General features: G+C 33.2%; 1 protein-coding gene and 1 long non-coding RNA gene across 3 annotated transcripts in view; one reads left to right on the top strand and one right to left on the bottom strand.

The window, feature by feature from the left end:
- The window catches only part of LOC308641398, a 45869-nt gene extending 35138 nt beyond the window's left edge, over nt 1-10731 (top strand). The window contains exons 4-6 of the long non-coding RNA XR_014020450.1: nt 5774-5855; nt 8861-8894; nt 10600-10731. This is a non-coding gene — a long non-coding RNA (uncharacterized lncRNA). The remainder of the gene's footprint in view (nt 1-5773; nt 5856-8860; nt 8895-10599) is intronic.
- The window catches only part of QSER1 (glutamine and serine rich 1), a 95104-nt gene that overhangs the window by 6145 nt on the left and 71230 nt on the right, over nt 1-17729 (bottom strand). For both annotated transcript variants that reach the window (XM_081279971.1, XM_081279972.1), the window contains exons 5-12: nt 13714-14039; nt 12390-12506; nt 11679-11812; nt 10643-10857; nt 5564-5701; nt 3416-3513; nt 1719-1871; nt 416-511 (exon numbers count right to left, since the gene is read on the bottom strand). In XM_081279971.1, coding sequence (XP_081136097.1) covers nt 416-511; nt 1719-1871; nt 3416-3513; nt 5564-5701; nt 10643-10857; nt 11679-11812; nt 12390-12506; nt 13714-14039 — 1277 coding nt within the window. The remainder of the gene's footprint in view (nt 1-415; nt 512-1718; nt 1872-3415; nt 3514-5563; nt 5702-10642; nt 10858-11678; nt 11813-12389; nt 12507-13713; nt 14040-17729) is intronic.

The following is a 17729-nucleotide window of genomic DNA, read 5'->3' as shown; positions in this document are numbered from 1 at the left end:
TAAAAAGCTGATATCAAGCGGGATAAGGCCATTAGTGATAAGGCAGTGAGATGGCAGAGCAGTGACTAAACTGATTTAAAACAGGATCATTCTATGAGAGAACAAAATGCAATAAAACACTACTTATTATGGCAAGGCAAAGCAAGCATTAGCAGCTTAAAAACCTTACGAGTTGCATACTCAAGAGGTGGTAAAGCCGATGAGTCAGTACAAAACACAGCAGGGAAACTCAAACCAACATATCTAGTTGTCACAGAAGTATATAGGAAATTATATATATATATATATATATATATATATTCACACACACATTTTACAACAATTCTTTCTAAAGCATTCACAAATACTATAGGTAGAGTCTCCTTAAGTTCAGAAAAGCATACATTTCTTTTTTGAATAAATGAAAAGACATTACCTCCTCCTTACATATCAGATAAACATGATATTTATAATGATGGAGTGAATGATATAAAGAATACAACTGTATTTTCTCTGGATCAACAGCAAACTCCTATAAAAAGAAAAAAGTTTATAGATATATTTTCTGTAACATCTGAGATAAGAATACTTTTGGGAAAATACTGGATCAAAAGTCTCATGGTAATTCTAAAAATGATTTATGTGGCTAGGTATTATATGGTACAGAGGCACATTAAAAATAAGTTATTTTTAAGTCTTCATTTTAAAAATTAACAAAATAGAAAAAATTTAACACCATAGAAAATTTTAATTAAAAACATGACTTATTTCTACCTCCCCACCCTTTCAAATATAAATTGTATGAAGCCAGGAATTTTTTAACTAGTTTTCACTGTTGTATTCCTATTACTTAGAATTTTATTTGGCACACTAAAAGCCTATAAAGAATTTTTTTGAATGAATTAATAAATCTGTCTCTTCTTCAAAAGTAAATATTACATTGTCTCCATGATCCTTTATCTAACTTACTAGCAGCTGATAAACTGGATTGCTCTTACAATTGTGAAATGAGCCAAAGGCATTTGTGAATATTATTTCTATAGAATACTTTTTTTTTTTTTTTTTTTTTGTGGTGCTGGGGATCAAACCTAGGGCCTTGTGCATGCAGGGCAAGCACTCTACCAACTGAGCTATATCCCCAGCCCTAGAATACATTTTTTGATGGAGCTGTTATTATGTAAAACTATTTTCTCAAAAGGTTATAAGAATTTATACTTTGTTTAAAGATGAACAAATTCCAATTTTAATGACTCTGCAGACATGAAATCAATATTGCATCTTATGAAGTATGGGCATCCTCATTTATCTGTACACATGTGTATTCAATGACAAAATTATAAAAAGGTAATACATACATTAATTAGCTTGTTAGCCATTCCAAAAGTATAATATTTTAAAATATGTTGTACATGATAAATATATACATAATTTTAATTTTTCAATTAATAACAATCATATACAAATGTATAAGCATAAGCACAGGATTATTCTTTCCTTATTAGTCTATTTTAAAACTCTGTGAGCACTTACTATATGCTAAATACTGTGCCAGGCACTGGAGAAAAACAATAAACAATACTAAGTCCCTGTTCCTCAGGTTAGAGTTGTTTATTCCTACCCAAAAAGTATTTATACTTAATGACAACATAGTATAAAATACTTGCTTATTTCAATGTTTTAGGTGGGAACTGTATTATTAACTGGAAAAGGTATACTTTCATTAATCAATATATCCTTACCTGTGCAGATTTAGAGGTTGTTTTAGAAGTCCTTAGAGTTTTCTTATTATAAGCTTTGCCATTCATTTTGATTTTAGAAATAGCAGATCCTCCACTTTTTGTTTTAGAGTCTCGAGTAATTATTGTTAGTTCAGGAAAACTTTCCAAAGCATTCTTTAAAACAATGAAGCATAATAACTGACATCAGAAGAAAACTAACCTGAACTATTTTCAATATTCAAAATACTCTCTCTCTCTCTCTCTCTCAAACACACACACACACACACACACACACACGTACGTGGTAGGGGGTATAGACAAGGCTACAAATTCTTTGCACCTCCTCCCATCAGATGTGGAATCTATTTTCCCATCCCTTGACTCTCTGGGCCAACTGTATGGCCTGCTTTTTAAAGCAAAAGCAAAAGCACACTACACCGTAGGGACTCTTGAACAAGACAGAATTCTTCCTATTTATGCCTCACTGGCTTCAAGGCAGGAGAAAGAGGGACATATATAAGTTACTTCAAAGCTCTTCTACTTTAAGAATTTTTAATACCCTGAAATAAAGCCAAGCCCTGCTATAAAGCGGTCATCTGATCCCGGATGAAGATGAGGACAAAAGACAACAAAAAGCTCGTAATCCTTCTCTGGCTTTGACACTTCTCATGCTTCTTTTAAATGCACAAAAAGCACTGCTAAGATAAGATCTTAAAACAGAGCTTGATGAATTTCTGTACATAAAAACAGCTTATGGTAGCTAACACTGATAATATGGTGGCCATGTGGCAGAACCAAGTCCACTGCCATATTTATGCCCTTACCTACTTGGCAAATCATCCCGACATAAAAAGCTACAAACAATAATTGAATGATATGTGTAGCTAAATTTAACTAGTTTCATTATAGTTTTATAAATTAGACTGTGTTACCAGGAACATTTATTGTTTTGACACTAAAAGGATTAAAGTACTGCCACTATATTTACAATTCAGAATGTGGTCCTTATTTGATAATCTCAACTGTTAACTGTTAAAACGTTTGAGGCCATTCTTTGCCAAACACATATAGTTCCCTAGCACTGGCATTATGGCCTTGATAATAGTACATTTTCAAAAATGATAAATTTTTCTTATGTAAATGTAGTATGGAATAAAGTGTCATTTGATACAAACAATAAAACTTTTGGCATTTCCTATTAGAGTGAGCTATCACTAGTTTCTAGTATTGTTCTTTTCTTGGATTATTTGTACTTTATCAGAATTCTCATGCTTTGCATTTAAAACATGCCCAGACAGAGTAATTCTGCATCCAGATTACTAATTGCAATAAATGGAATCTAAAGACTATAACTCGATTCTAAATTTAGAAACTATTGGCACTAGGTCAGTGGAGATGAAAGAAAATATAAAACTTTCCAGTGAGCACAAGATGCTAAAAATAACATAGAGCATGTGGTTTTGGGAGGAAAACAGAATATCATTAACTTCAAAGGCTTCAGGACTCACTCCAAAAATCATCAAGAACATCATGAGAAACTGTGCTAATTATTTCTAAGGAAAGAACTTTTTTGTTTTTTTGTACTGGGGACTGAACCCCGGGAGTACACTGGGATTACAGGCATGCAGCACTGCACCTGGCCATACATTTTCCTTCCTATTGTATTTAGAGATATGATTGTTACTGAGTTTTGCTAATAAATAATCTAAAGGAAATACCTTGAATGATTGATCCAAATGAAGATTCAAAAGCAGTCTTTTTCGGTTATCATTTAGCATGCCATCTATTTTTTTCATATGAGGTAAAAGTAGCTCATCTGAAATAACATAATTTATTTTAACAGAATAAACTATCAACTTGTTAAAATTCCTTTTTTCTCAAAACATTTATGTTAAAAATTTAAATTCATTGGCTTATATAAAATATTGCTTATGAAAATGGAAATTAAGATTTCTGAATAAAGGCTAACTTGTAAAATAAATTTATAATAGAGTGTGAAAAAAAGGCAGCATAGTATGATAATGGGATGTGTTCTGCAAAAGTACTGGGTTTTAGTTGAACTAGAACTAACCCATGACAGCAATGTGATCAACTGACAAGGTGCCCAATTTCTACAGATCTCATTTACTGTCTGAACAATAACAGTGATTACTCGGTATAAATTGGTCATCATTAGTTTTATAAATCACCCAGTATGACCAAGAGACATTCCTTTTTATTAAATGCAGTGCTGGAGATTGAACCTGGGACCTTATGCATGCTAGTTAAGTGCTTTACACTGAGTTGCAACCCCAGTGCTGAGGTATTCTTAATTCACTGTTATTTGAAGCAAAGAAAAAGTAGCGTGAGAAAAATGAGCAAAACTCAGTGTCAAAAATATAAGAGTCAAAGGGCTGAGGTTGTGGCTTAGCAGTAGAGCCCTTGCCTAGCACATGCGAGGTGCTGGGTTCGATCCTCAGTACCACATGAAAATAAATAAATAAAATAAAGGTATTGGGTCCAACTGCAACTAAAAAAAAAAAAAAAAAAAGAGTCAAAATAGCTATTTTATAAAAGGAGAAAAAGTGTGAAAAAGATCCCCATTTGAAACATTTTACTTCCTTTTTTTACCTCTCTGAACTTTAAGCTTTTAAGAAAAGTACTTTCAAAATATAAATTAATTGCCCCTGGTACAGAATTAAATACTTTAGGTTATTAAACTATTTCTTAATTTACCAACATAGTAATACATACTATTTTATACTATTAATTGTTTTCAATGATCTTTCTGAAAAAATATAAATACTCCTCAGAGTCTAGGTTATAAACTTCATAGCTGAATAAAATGAATGCTTACATATTTAGAATATGAATACAAGCATGGCAACTTGAGAGAGAATGGCTCCTTATAAAAAAGTCCTTGTTGAGAAATTCTTCCTAAGGTTGCTGCAACATACCTCATAGTTTAATTTTGCCTGACTAGTAATGATTAAATCTAACCAAATGCTATTTATATTTCACAAAAACAAAAAATATATATTTTTTTCTGGTACCAGGGATTGAACTCAGAGGCACTCGACTACTGAGCCACATCCCTAGCCCTATTTTGTATTTATGTTAGAGACTATGTCTCACTGAGTTGCTTAGCACCTCGCTTTTTGCTTTGAACTTGAAATCCTCCTGCCTCAGTCTCCCCGGTCGCTGGGATTACAGGTGTGCGTCACCCCACCCAGCTCACAGAAACAAACTTAAACATCTGTAAATTACTTATCTTCCAGTATAACCTTTTTGATTTCTTTCCCCTTATATAAAATGGAGGAAAATCAGAAAGCATTGATAAGCAATAAGTATATAAAATCTTTTTTTTTTTTTTTTTTGATAGTGGTGGTGCTGGGGATTCGTACCCAGGGCCTTGTTCATGCAAAGCAAGCACTCTACCAACTGAGCTATATCCCCAGCCAAAAATCTTTTATAATAGACAAAAATGACTACTACAAGAAAATTCTTTAACTGAAGATAAAAATATACAATTTTTATACCTTTATCATCCGGTTCATTTATCCAACTATTAGAAAACAGTATATAGAAATATGGACTTTTCATGTAACAGAGACACTAGGTAAAATACTAATGAGGATCATATACATTTTGGAAGGAATTCAAAGAAACAAATGAATAATAATTTTTCCCTGAGTAGGAAGTAATAGAAATATTTTCTCTAGTATTCAGACAATGAATGAAAAGAATATGACCATTTTCTAGAGTGAAGGCATAATGAACTTAACTGACAATTTACAGATATATATTATACAAACGACACATAAACATATAACTAATAGGTAACAAGTTTTTAAAAAGTCCAGAAAGCACTACTTAGTAGACTGTACCATTGCTCTTCTCTAAGGCTTGCATTGTGTCAGGGTCCAGGGCAATGCTAACAAGCAATTCCATGTAACTCTTAAAAGTTTCTTTCATTGCTCTTGTGTTCAAAAAGCGAGTGACAAAAGGAGCTGGAGGATCGAATTCTGGGATGAAGAAAAGATGAAAAATTAAATTTTCCTTCCTAACAACTTTTATAATATTTTTCTCTATAACAGGAGCCTACAAGCAGATGAAAGATTCAAGATACAGTTTCTTTCAATTAAAGGCTTTCTTAGCTTCCCTTTAAAATCACCCCAGGTAAGATACTTTGAAAGTTGGTTTGCACATCACAATCACTGAAGAACTTTTACAACAGAATAAAAAAACAGACTGCTAGGTTTACTAAAAGAGAATCTTTGGTAGTGGTGTGGTAAGAGTGACAATTAAGTTTAAACATTATACTTTTAAAAAGCTTCTATGTGATTCTGAGACCTAGCACCAGTTTGGCATCTGGAAATATAGGCCAGGTAAGAACCCATGTCTCTTCCCTTGGCCCATACCATAGACACCTGCTGTTCTGTCATGCCACTCTAGTCTTGATGGTTTCTCTGTTTAGTTTGGTAAGAAACCCATTTATGAGTTAATATATAGAGATTTCTCTTGCATTTCTACACTTAAATTACTTCAGAATTCTAATATTACTACAGTAATATTAAAATTAAAAAATGTAAACATAGCCCATATATAGAGGAAATTTTACTTAAATTCAATGGCAACTATATGATTTAAGAAGTTTGCTTCAATTTTGACATTTCTGTAACTATTATTAAGCCCTTTAGCAGTCTCTGGCATCAAGGCTCTTTTCATAATATTAGGATGCTATGTATATTATTCACTATGTTGGCATTTGCAGAAGAAATATTAAGTAAAACTACAGATTCCTTACAATGAATCAAGGCAGTGTCACCAAATTATACTAGTAGTTATACACTTCATCACAACTTTGTCTCATTAGTGTCAAGCATTTGCAGGGGGAAAAAGCTAGTTTCACTTAAGAATAATCCTCAATGAGGCAGTAAAAACTATTACCTTAAGAGCACCCATATGATCGAGTAATGAGACAAATTAACTAGTTTTTCCCAAAACATTTTTTTTTAATTTGGAAAAATGACATACTATGTTTCTTTAGACTTGAGTATTTTCTTTAAAATTAATGAAGTGAATCTGTTGCTTCAAGGAAAACAACTGACAGTATTTGTATTTATTGTCAGTGATAAAATCTGATGTACTTTATTCTACACTGTGTTCAAGACTTTACTGATGAGATTGTTAGCAAGATTAATATTATTTTTTGATACTATAAAATGAAATATATCCTAAATATAATGTCTAAAATCATAATGTTTTTAGAAGAAAACACAGGATCCATGTTCATAACCTTGGATTTGGCAATGAATTCTAACTATTACAACAAAGCACAAGAAACAAACAAACAAAAAACCCCCCATAAGACAAATTGGGGTTCATTAGAATTTAAAACAAATGAAAAAACAGCCTACTTAATGGAAGGAAATATTTCAAATCAGATAAGAGTTTAAAGTCTAGAGTATATAAAGAACTCCTACAACTTAATAACAAAATCAAAAGAAAAATCAAAACTACAATGAGATACCACACTTAAAAGAATAGCTATTTTTTTAATCCTTTTTTTTATTGGTTGTTCAAAACATTACAAAGCTCTTTGTAATGTTTTTTGTTTGTAAAGTGTTAGGATGTGGAGAATTGAAACCGTCGTGCATTCCTGCTTAGGATATAAAATGGTGCAACCGTTATGAAAAACAGTTTGGTGGTTTCTCAAAAATTTCATCAATGAATATTGACATGATACAGTAATTCTATTCCTAGGAATATACCCAAAATAATTGAAAATACGAACTCAGATACTTATATGCCAATGTTCATTACAGCAAATTATTCATAATAGTGAAAAAATTGAAACAACGTAAGTGTCCATCAAGAGATGAATGGGTAAACCAAATATGATGTAACATACAATGGAATATTATAGAGCCATAAAAAGAATTGAATATTCTAATTATTCAGCTATAAAAAGAATGAAGATCTGATATATGCTACAACACAGATAAAACTTAAAAACAGTATTCTAAGTCAAAGAAGCCAGACACACAAAGACAAATACTATGATTCCATATATATGGTCAAATTAATAGAGATAAAAAAATATAAGTTACCATCCGCTGGAAGAAAGGGTGAATGGAGAGAGATTGCTTAATGGGTACAGAGTTTCTGTTTGGCTAATAAAGTTTTGGAAATAGGTAGTGATGATGGTTGCAGAACAATGTAAATGTAATTAATAATACCAAATCGTCCACTTATAACTACAGTATCATCAAAATGACAAATTTTATGTTTATGTATTTAACTATAACTTTTTAATTTGAAAAAAATAAAATGTGTGAATTTTTGGAAGATCTATATCACTGAGATAATATTTCCACACGGTCAATTAATATGCCATGAAACCACGCATGCATGAAAAATACATTCAAAGGGCAAAACAAATCAACAGGTTTTAATGTAACAACAGAGCATGAACAGTTCAAAAAACTGTCATTTGTTGGGCTGGGGTTATGGCTCAGCGGTAGAGCGCTCACCTTGCACGTGCAAGGCCCTGGGTTCGATCCTCAGCACCACATATAAGTAAATAAAATAAAGTTATTAAAAAAAGTTAAAAACTGTCATTTGTCAAGTTTTGAGTAGCAAATAAAAATATTCATAATGATCTGAAAAGGTCATTATAATACTATTCCCTTTCCCAACTATATAACTTTATGGTGCTAAGTTTTGCTCATATACATTAACCAAAATAATATATAATAACTGAAGGTAGAAGCAGATATGAAAGTAGCATTCATGTTAATAGTTTTAAAAAACAGTTGTTTAAAAAAAAGTGTTAATAAGTAGAACTCCAGTTTATTTTAAAATTTTGTTTTAATTGCTATTTAGTAAATATCAATAGACTTAACTCACATAAACCAAAGTATTTGAAATCCTCAATAATCTGAGGACTTTAATAAAGGTGCCCTGAAACAAATAATTTACAAATGAGCAGAATATAAATCTGTTATCAATATTTACCTTCTTAAAAGCACTAAAATACTTACTTAGGAGTGACATCTAGTGGTCACTCAAGTTACCAATGGAAGAAATTTTTCTCATTGTCATTTGAAGAAACTGCTAATTGCAAATTCAGAACTCAAACCCCTCTACTCTTTTTAAACCCCTCCTCTTTCTTTTTGCAGTGCTGGGGATTGAACACAGGCCTCTGCCTGCTAGGTAAGCACTCTACCAAACTGAGCTATACCTCCAGTCCCCTCAAACCCGTTCTATTATTATAAGCAATAGGCAGGGCAGCTAACTACAAAAATTACACATAATGCTTTCAAATACATACTCAAAGTACTGAACCTTCTTAAAAATTCTCATGTGTACAATTTTATTTCACAGCTTTTAAAAACAATACATTTAAAGTAGACTTCAGCACTGAAAGAATTTTTATTATGACTTTATTTCTAATCAAATAATCTCTAAGATCATCTCTCAAGCAGTGATACTTGAACTCAGAAACCATTCTTGACAACAACCTTAACTACCACCACCAAACAATTTATCATTCAAGTTTTTCCAAGATTACATCCCGAATCTCAACTGTCTTCTTTCCTTCATCCTTATTGCCTCTATTTAGCTTCAGATTCAATTTGTGCCTGAAACCATGCCTTGTAAAATTCAAATTTTACCATGTTGCTTCCCTATTTAAATCCCTCCAAGGACCCTCTGTTGCTTTTCAGTTTAGGTGTGGCATACTTGGCCTTCCATCACCCCTTTATCTCTTCCTATCTTTAACTTTATGCTCCAGGAGAACAACATATTTTCTCTGTAAAGGACCATGTTAAATATTTTAGGTTTTGTTGGTCATAAGGTCTCTACAGAAACTACCCAAACCTACCACTGTAGTGGAAAAGCAACTATATGGAAATACATATATTTCCAAACAGTGTCTTTGGGCCATGTTCCAATAGCACTGTTATATAAGAATAGTCTGGTTGCAGTGGTGCACGCCTGCAATCCCAGTGACTCAGGAAGTTGAGGCAGGAGGATTGCAACCTTGTGATCAGCTTCAACAACTTAGTGAGGCCCTAAGCAACTTAGCGAGACCCTGTCTCAAAATAAAACATAACGTAAAGGGCTGGGAACACTGCTCAGTGGTAAAGGGACCCTGACTTCCATCTTCAGTAATTCCCCTGCCCAGTCAATAAAAAAGGCTGATGACAAGATTTGGTCTATAGCCATAGTTTGCCAGTCTCTGCCCTTGAATTGCTTACAATTTCTTGCATACATCACACACCAAGGTTTGATAGCAAATGGAATGTGTGCTGTATATTCTTATGTCTTAAAAATTATATCAGTTTTAATTTCCAGTACACTATATTAACAAATATAAATACTCTACATAAATGCCCTTTAAGATTTTCTACAGTTTTTTTTTTAGAGTGACAAAGGATTCTAAGGTCAGAAAGTTTGATAACTGCTTATCTGTTTCATTGCAATTTTCTCATTTTATAAAAAAGAAAATGAAGGCATATCTTAATCATGGGCACATGGTTGGCAGAAGCATATACAATTATTATGCATTGTATATATGTCAGAAGTAGATATTATTTTATATATGTTTATATATGTCATATTAATTATAGTTTTAAGTTGCTCCTTATTTAATGCTTTTCTTCTGCATTAACAGAGACTTAGAAATTTAGAACTGGAAGACTGTTAGAAAATTCTATCTACAAAACTGACATAATTGAGGCTAGAATTCAAAAAGATGAGTTGTTTTTCTATTAAGGCTGAGTGTGTGGGCCATCTGAACTTCACTTAATGTGTCCCCCCCCCCCAAAGCACAAGCAGAACTTGTAAGGTAGATAAATGCTGTAAAGAACAAATGAATTTTACATCTTCAGCATCACTGTTCCTTCCCTTCATGCAGACTGTCTGGAGGTATCAAGGTGCTCACTGTGTGGAGCACTCACCCTCGTCATCGCTACTACTAGAATGGATCTCAGGAGATGAATCAGACTGCGAAGACGAAAATTCTTCTTTCCATTTCTTGCGTTTCTTTGGTGGTGGCTCAGCTTTTACTTTTAGCTGTTTAACTTTGGGTTTCACAGAAGGAGCTTTTGTTGCAATTTTTGATGCTGGAGGATCAGAAGTTTTACTGCTACTACTTGGCTTAGGCTGAACAGTTCTGTAATGTTACAAACAAACTTCATTAATACACTAAATCTTGTAAGACTAAAATAAATTAGGAAAAAATAGTGAGAATCAGAAGAAAAAATTATTTAAAAACCCTCACCAACTCTTCCAAACTAAAATATATCCAAACTAAAATATATGCCCAATATATCAATAGTGACTCCCAGGAGGGTGTGGTGGTGCATGCCTCTAATCCCAGCAGGCTTGGGAGGCTGAGGCAGGAATATCGAGAGTTCAAAGCCAGTCTCATTTTATGGACAAAAAAGAGGACTTCAGAAAAATTTCTTCTCTATGTTATAAAGAGCTTTTCACTCTAAAATTCAATTATTTTCTGTATACTATATGTTTCCATAAAAGGATTAAGGCAAAGAAAAGGATGGTTATTTCATCACAGTATGAGTTTTCTAGTGTCCACCTCATTCTTTCAAAAGAATCACTATTTCAACAGGTACTAAAATTTTCAGAACTATCTATTATAACATCAAAAACAAGTCAGGCGAGGCACAGTGGCAGATGCCTATAATCCTAGCAGCTGGAGAGGCTGAAACAGGAGGATAGCGAGTTCGAAGCCAGCCTCAGCAATGGAGGCGCTAAGAACTCAGTAAGACCGTCTCTAAATAAAATACAAAATAGGGCTGGGGATGTGGCTCAGTGGTTGAGTGCCCCTGAGTTCAATCCCTGGTACCAAAAAGCAAACAAACAAACAAATAAACAAACAAATCAGTATCTTCAACTGATATAATCTTTTGTACAATGATATTGCCAAAAATAGGCCTATAAAAATGTAAAAATATTACAAAAGAAAACAAATACCTAATAGTTTGTGAAGGCTTATTTCTTGGTTTTTTGGAACACACACGGACATATTCCTTTTTGTTTGCATTTTCAATGAACTTCACATATATCCTTTTGTATTTAGTCTTTGCATCTCCAAAATATCCAAGGTACTAAGGAAAGAAACACCTTGAATTACATAATTGTACACTCTACACATAAATATTACTTTGTTGTCTGGACTCTCACTTGCATCCTTCATCTTCCCTGAAATGCAGCTCTGGCCAAGCTAGTTTTACCCTGAATAAAAATGATTCTAGGCTCATTTTTGACTGTAAGCCAGTCCATATGGTTATAAAAGCAATCTCATTTGACAGATGCTTAGCTACTCAAATCTATTGAACAGCTATGAAAGTACAAAAGAATAACTTCTATCAGTCTTCTGGTAACTCAGGATATTTGGTACAATAATCAATACAATAGCTCACGAGTCCATGTGAAACCTTTAGTCTAACACTAATCCCTTTTCTTTATTTAAAAAAAAAGTTAAGCAACAGTCATTAAATTTTAAATAGCTAGAATTTACTGATTTTATTTTTAAATTACACTATCAGAGTTTCATATACTATGTAGTTCAAATATTTTAAAATATTTAATATAAAATTTATTTAAATCTAAAATCATTCTATATTTTCTCCTGGATCATTGTTGAAATATAGGAAGGCTAACATAAACAAGCATTTTACTTACACTATTTGTGGCTGCAAATTCTCTTTGCCCATCTCGAACTTCTGGAACAAATTTCTGTAATAAAGCTTTTTGTACTTTCCAAATAGCTGGGGGCTCTTTACCTGTTTTTAAAGCCTCCTGTTGTAAAAAATTATTTATATTTTAGATTTATAGAATATCTTAGAGCTGAAAGAAATATTAAAAACCTCTTCAATCATTTATTTCTAATTACTACTGTATTTCTGTTATAATTATTTTTTTTCCCTTGCAGTGTTAGGATCAAATCCTGGGTTTCGCGCATGCTACGGAAGCATTCTACCACTAAGTTGTACCCCTAGCCCCTAGCAATAACTCTTATAAGCTGGTTATGTTATTCAGTCTCTGCTTAAATTCTTTCAAAAATAGGGAGCTCACTAACACAAGTAGCACATTAACTTTTTGTTGGAAAATCTTCTGCTAATGATATTGTCATATATTATTTATGCAATGTTATAAAAGTATATACATATTTCAAAAGACCAGAAACAAATATGCTAAAATATTTACAGTAGTTGATTATGAATGAAAGGAATATAGTTATTGAATGCTATGTTTTTGTTCTAGCTAATGCCATTCTGCTCTGCTCCAATGTAAGAAGAAAAAAACAGATAAAAGCAAAAGCAAGCTAACAAAAATTCAAAAATGTATTATCTTAAGCATAACTAAAATTTTCTTATTTAAAGTTATGAAATTGGGCTGGGGATGTGGCTCAGCGGTATAGCGCGCTCGCCTGGCATGCGTGCGGCCCGGGTTCGATCCTCAGCACCACATACAAAATCAAAGATGTTGTGTCCGCCGAGAACTAAGAAAAAATAAATAAATATTAAAAAAAAAAAAAAATTCTCTCTCTCTCTCTCTCTCTCTCCCCCCCCCCTCTCACTCTCTCTTTAAAAAAAAAAAAAATAAATAAAGTTATGAAATTAAGTCTAAATTATATTTTTACATGATAGTCCTGTTATTTTTCTTTAAGCTTTAAAACTATATAAATTACCATTTTCTATAAAAAGTCCTAATAACATATTGAGTTGGAAGCCTTGAAAAACTTAACATTTCAAAACTACGGTAATTACTGGCATCAACTGAATCTGACAGGTCAGAAACACATCACATCAAGATAAAGTTAAAACCATTTTCAATGATTTCCTTTTTCAAAATATCTAACATCTACTAGATATTACACTTAGAATAATTGTAAAAATATAACACTTGTAAAGGAAGGTAGATGAATGTTAATGAAGTCATCATGAAGGCTATAAATGAACTGTAAGTGAACTACAACCTTTAAACTTGTGAATGTTCACATCACCTTAAAAGTCTCTATGTCTTCTATCTTTACCACAAATTCATCACGCTCTCTGTATTGGCCTTCTCCTCCACTTTCTGTGTTTTCTTCATCTGTAAAACCTTCTATGGCAACAGTGTCCTGTTCTTTTGCAAACTGTTCTGAAGGAAGATCATCATGATCAACGGCTTTTGGGGGTTCTGTAGAATTTATATTTTCCAGAATGTTTACTGCAGATGAAGTAGATTGGAGAGATTCTTGCTTAACTGTACCCACAGTGGTGGGGGTAGTAGTGGTACTAGGAGTACTGGCAGATGGGCTAGTACTTGCCACCTGTAGGGCTTCTGAAACTAAATAAAGTAAATGCAAATCAGTAATTCAAATATTTAAAATTTACATGTTTTGAGTAAAATCTGAACAGTTTAAAAAGAAAAGTGTGATTATTTTTGCAATGAAATAGTTGAAGCAGTCAAAACCATTGGAAGAAATTAAGAATAGCTGACAATTTCCAAGAATCAAAGTTGTGAGAACTGAATCTGGATGACAAGAAGATTGCAATGCAAACCTGCACGTATGTATGTATGTAGTATGTATCTTTATCCCCAACTCCACTTTAGGTAGAACAAAGACATATTAAAAGAATAATCACATAAAAGTGATATAGGGAAAGGTCAGGCAACTAAATCTATAAAGAAGTCGTAGAAAATGAAGGGCCAATTAGACGTGGGAGAGGAAAATATCCCCCAAATACTATAAAATAACACTAGAAACAAATGGGGGGAGGTATAAAGAAATATGTCAACAAATCAAATAATCTAGATGAAATGTGTCCCTAGAAGATACAAACTACTAGGCCTCAGGAAGAAAGGGAAAATCTAAATAGACAGACAGACACACACACATATATATATATATATATATATATATATATATATATCCCCCAGGATAGTAGAAGAGCAAATAAATATATATAAAGTAGTTTAGAAGCACCCTACAAACAACAAGCCAAATGGCTTTAATGATGAATTCTAGCAGAGAATTAACACCAATCCTTTACAAACTCCAAAAAATAGGAGGAAACAATTCCCAACTCACTTTACAAGGCCAGTATTATCCTAATACAAAAACTAGACAAAAACATGAGAAAACTACAGACCACAACATAAGCACAAAAATCCTGAACAAAATACAAGCAAATTTGCTAATATATATAGGAGCTAGGGACATAGTGGTTAAGTGCATGATTAGCAGGTATGAGGCCATGGTTTCAATGCCTAGAACCAAAAGCGGAGAAAAAAAAAAAAAAGAATCACACAGTCATGACCAAGTGGGGTTTATCTTAGGAATATAGGTTAGCTTAATATCTTCAAATCAATGCTGCCCCCCTTTCGGTGACTCTAGACACTAAGGTAGGAGGATCCCAAGTTCGAGGCTAGCCTCTAAAGCTTAGTGAGTCTCTTCCTTGAAATAAAAAATAGAGTTGAACCCAGTGGCACTCTACTACCATATGTGGCTCAGTGGTAGAGTGCCCCTGGGTTCAATCCTAGTACCACAAAAGAGGGGGAAGTCAGTCAATCAACACAATATACTATGTTAACAGAACAAAGAACTAAACCAAAGGATCATCTCAACACATGAAATAACACATTTGACAAAATTTAATACCCTTTCATGATAAAACAAAGAAACAAACCTAAAAACAGAAGATAATTTACCCAAATGATAGAGGATATCTAGAGAAAACTCACTATCACCATACTTAATGTTGAAAACTGGATGCTTTTTCCTAAGAAAGATATTTAAAGAAAAAAAATTACCTCCATTTGTTGATGACAGATCTTGTATATATAGAAAATTCTAAGGAATTTACTAAGACAGAAGTAGTAAATGAGTTCAGCAAGACTGCAGGGAACAAGACCAATATATTTAACAATCAAATGTATTTCTATAATACTTAATACTTAAAATACATAATACTTAAAATGAAAAATCCCCAAATGAAAATAGAAACATAATTTACAACAGTACTGAAACAAAATATTTAGGAATAAATTTAAAGAAGTGCAAAGCTTACACTGTAAAAACTAAAAAACAGTGTTGGAAGAAAATTTTAAAGGTCCAACCATATAATTAGGAAAATATCCCATGTTTGTGGATCAGAAAACTACAAAACAGTGTTCAAAGAAAAGTTTAAAGGTCCAACCATATAATTAGGAAAATACCCATGTTCATGGATTAGAAAACTTAACATTGGGGCTGGGGTTGTGGCTCGGTGGTAGAGCGTTTGCCTAGCATTTGTGAGGCCCTGGGTTCGATCCTCGGCACCACATAAAAATAAATAAAGATATTGAGTCCAACTAAACTAAAAAAAAAAAATACACTTTTTTTTTTTAAAAAGGAAAATTTAACGTTGTTAAGATGGCAATACCCCTCAAATTGATGTACAGATTCAACTCAACCCCTATAAAAATTCTAGCTGTATTTTTTCCCCATAATATTGGCACACTGATTCTAAAATTCATGGAAATGAAAGAGACCCAGATAGCTGAAAAACCTAGAATAGTAGAAGAGCAAATTTTGGAAGACTCACTTCCAATTTTAATGTACTATAAAACTACCATAATCAAGGCAGCATGATATTAACATACACAAATATAGTCATAGTCAAATATAGTCATAGAGTAGTGGAGCAGAAAGACCTTTTGGACTCCTGTATTTACAAAAATTTTCAACAAAAGTACTAAAACCATTAGGGAAAGAACAATCTTTTCAACAAATGGTGCTTAGACGCCTGGACAGCCACAAAAGAAAGAACAAAGTTGGACTTCCACTCACACCATATAGATTTAGATATAGAAGCTAAATTTTTTTTAAAAAAAAATTTTAGTTATAAATGGACAGAATCCATTCATTTATGTATGTATGTATGTATGTATGTATGTATGTGGTGCTGGGGATGGAACCCCGTGCCTCATAGGTATTAGGCAAGCAATCTACCACTGAGCCACAATCCCAGCCCCCTAGAAGCTAAAATAATTAAATTCTTGAAACAGGTGTAAATCTGTTTTTGTTTTTGAAACAGAGTCTCACTAAGTTGTTTAGGGCCTTACTGAAATGTTTAGGCTAGACTTGAACTTGTGAGCCTCTAAGTCACTGGGATTACAGGTATGTGTCACCATGGGTGCCCTTGAGATAAAGTTTTAGAAATGCCACCAAGAGCATATGTGACCAAAGAAATCAAAACAAACTTCTTCCAAATGTAAAACTAATACCATCAAGAAAGTGAAAAGATAACCTACAGAATGGAAAACAATCATAAATAGTAATAATATACTTATCAAAGATTTATATCCAGAATACTAACATAACTCATACACCTCAATAATGAAAAGACAAATAATTTAAAAAATGGGCAAAGGATCTGAATAGACATTGTCCCAAGAAGATATTAAAAATAACCAGCCAGGCACAGTGGCACATGCCTGTAATCCCAGCAGCTCTGGAGGCTGAGATGGGAAGATGGCGAATTCAAAGCCAGCCTCAGCAATGGTGAGGTGCTAAGCAACTCAGTGAGACCCTGTCTCTAAATAAAATACAAAACTGGGCTGGGGATGTGGCTCAGTAGTTGAGTTCCCCTGAGTTCAATCCCTGGTGCCTGCCCTCTCTCCACCAAAATAAAAAAAAAAACCCAAAAGCATATGAAAGGCCACTCAAGGAGTCATTAGGTAAATGCAAATCAAAATGAGATACAACTTTTACACCTATAGGATGGCTTTAGTTAGTAATACACATGACAAGTATCAGCAAGAATGTGGAGTAATTGCAGCCCTCATACAATGTAAATGGAAATGTAAAACAGTACAGGCTCTTTGGGTATCAAGTACAGCCATTCCTCCATTACACATGGACATATGATATGACTGAGGAATTTCACTTCTGGACATGTAGAAAAATAAAAATAAACACACTTGGGGCTGGGGATGTGGCTCAAGCGGTAGCGCGCTCGCCTGGCATGCGTGCGGCCCGGGTTCGATCCTCAG

The sequence above is a fragment of the Spermophilus citellus genome, assembly GCF_964194105.1.
Source record: "Spermophilus citellus genome assembly, chromosome: 2".
In the NCBI taxonomy this organism is placed as follows: Eukaryota; Metazoa; Chordata; class Mammalia; order Rodentia; family Sciuridae; genus Spermophilus; species Spermophilus citellus.
This window is presented reverse-complemented; position numbering and strand designations above follow the sequence as displayed.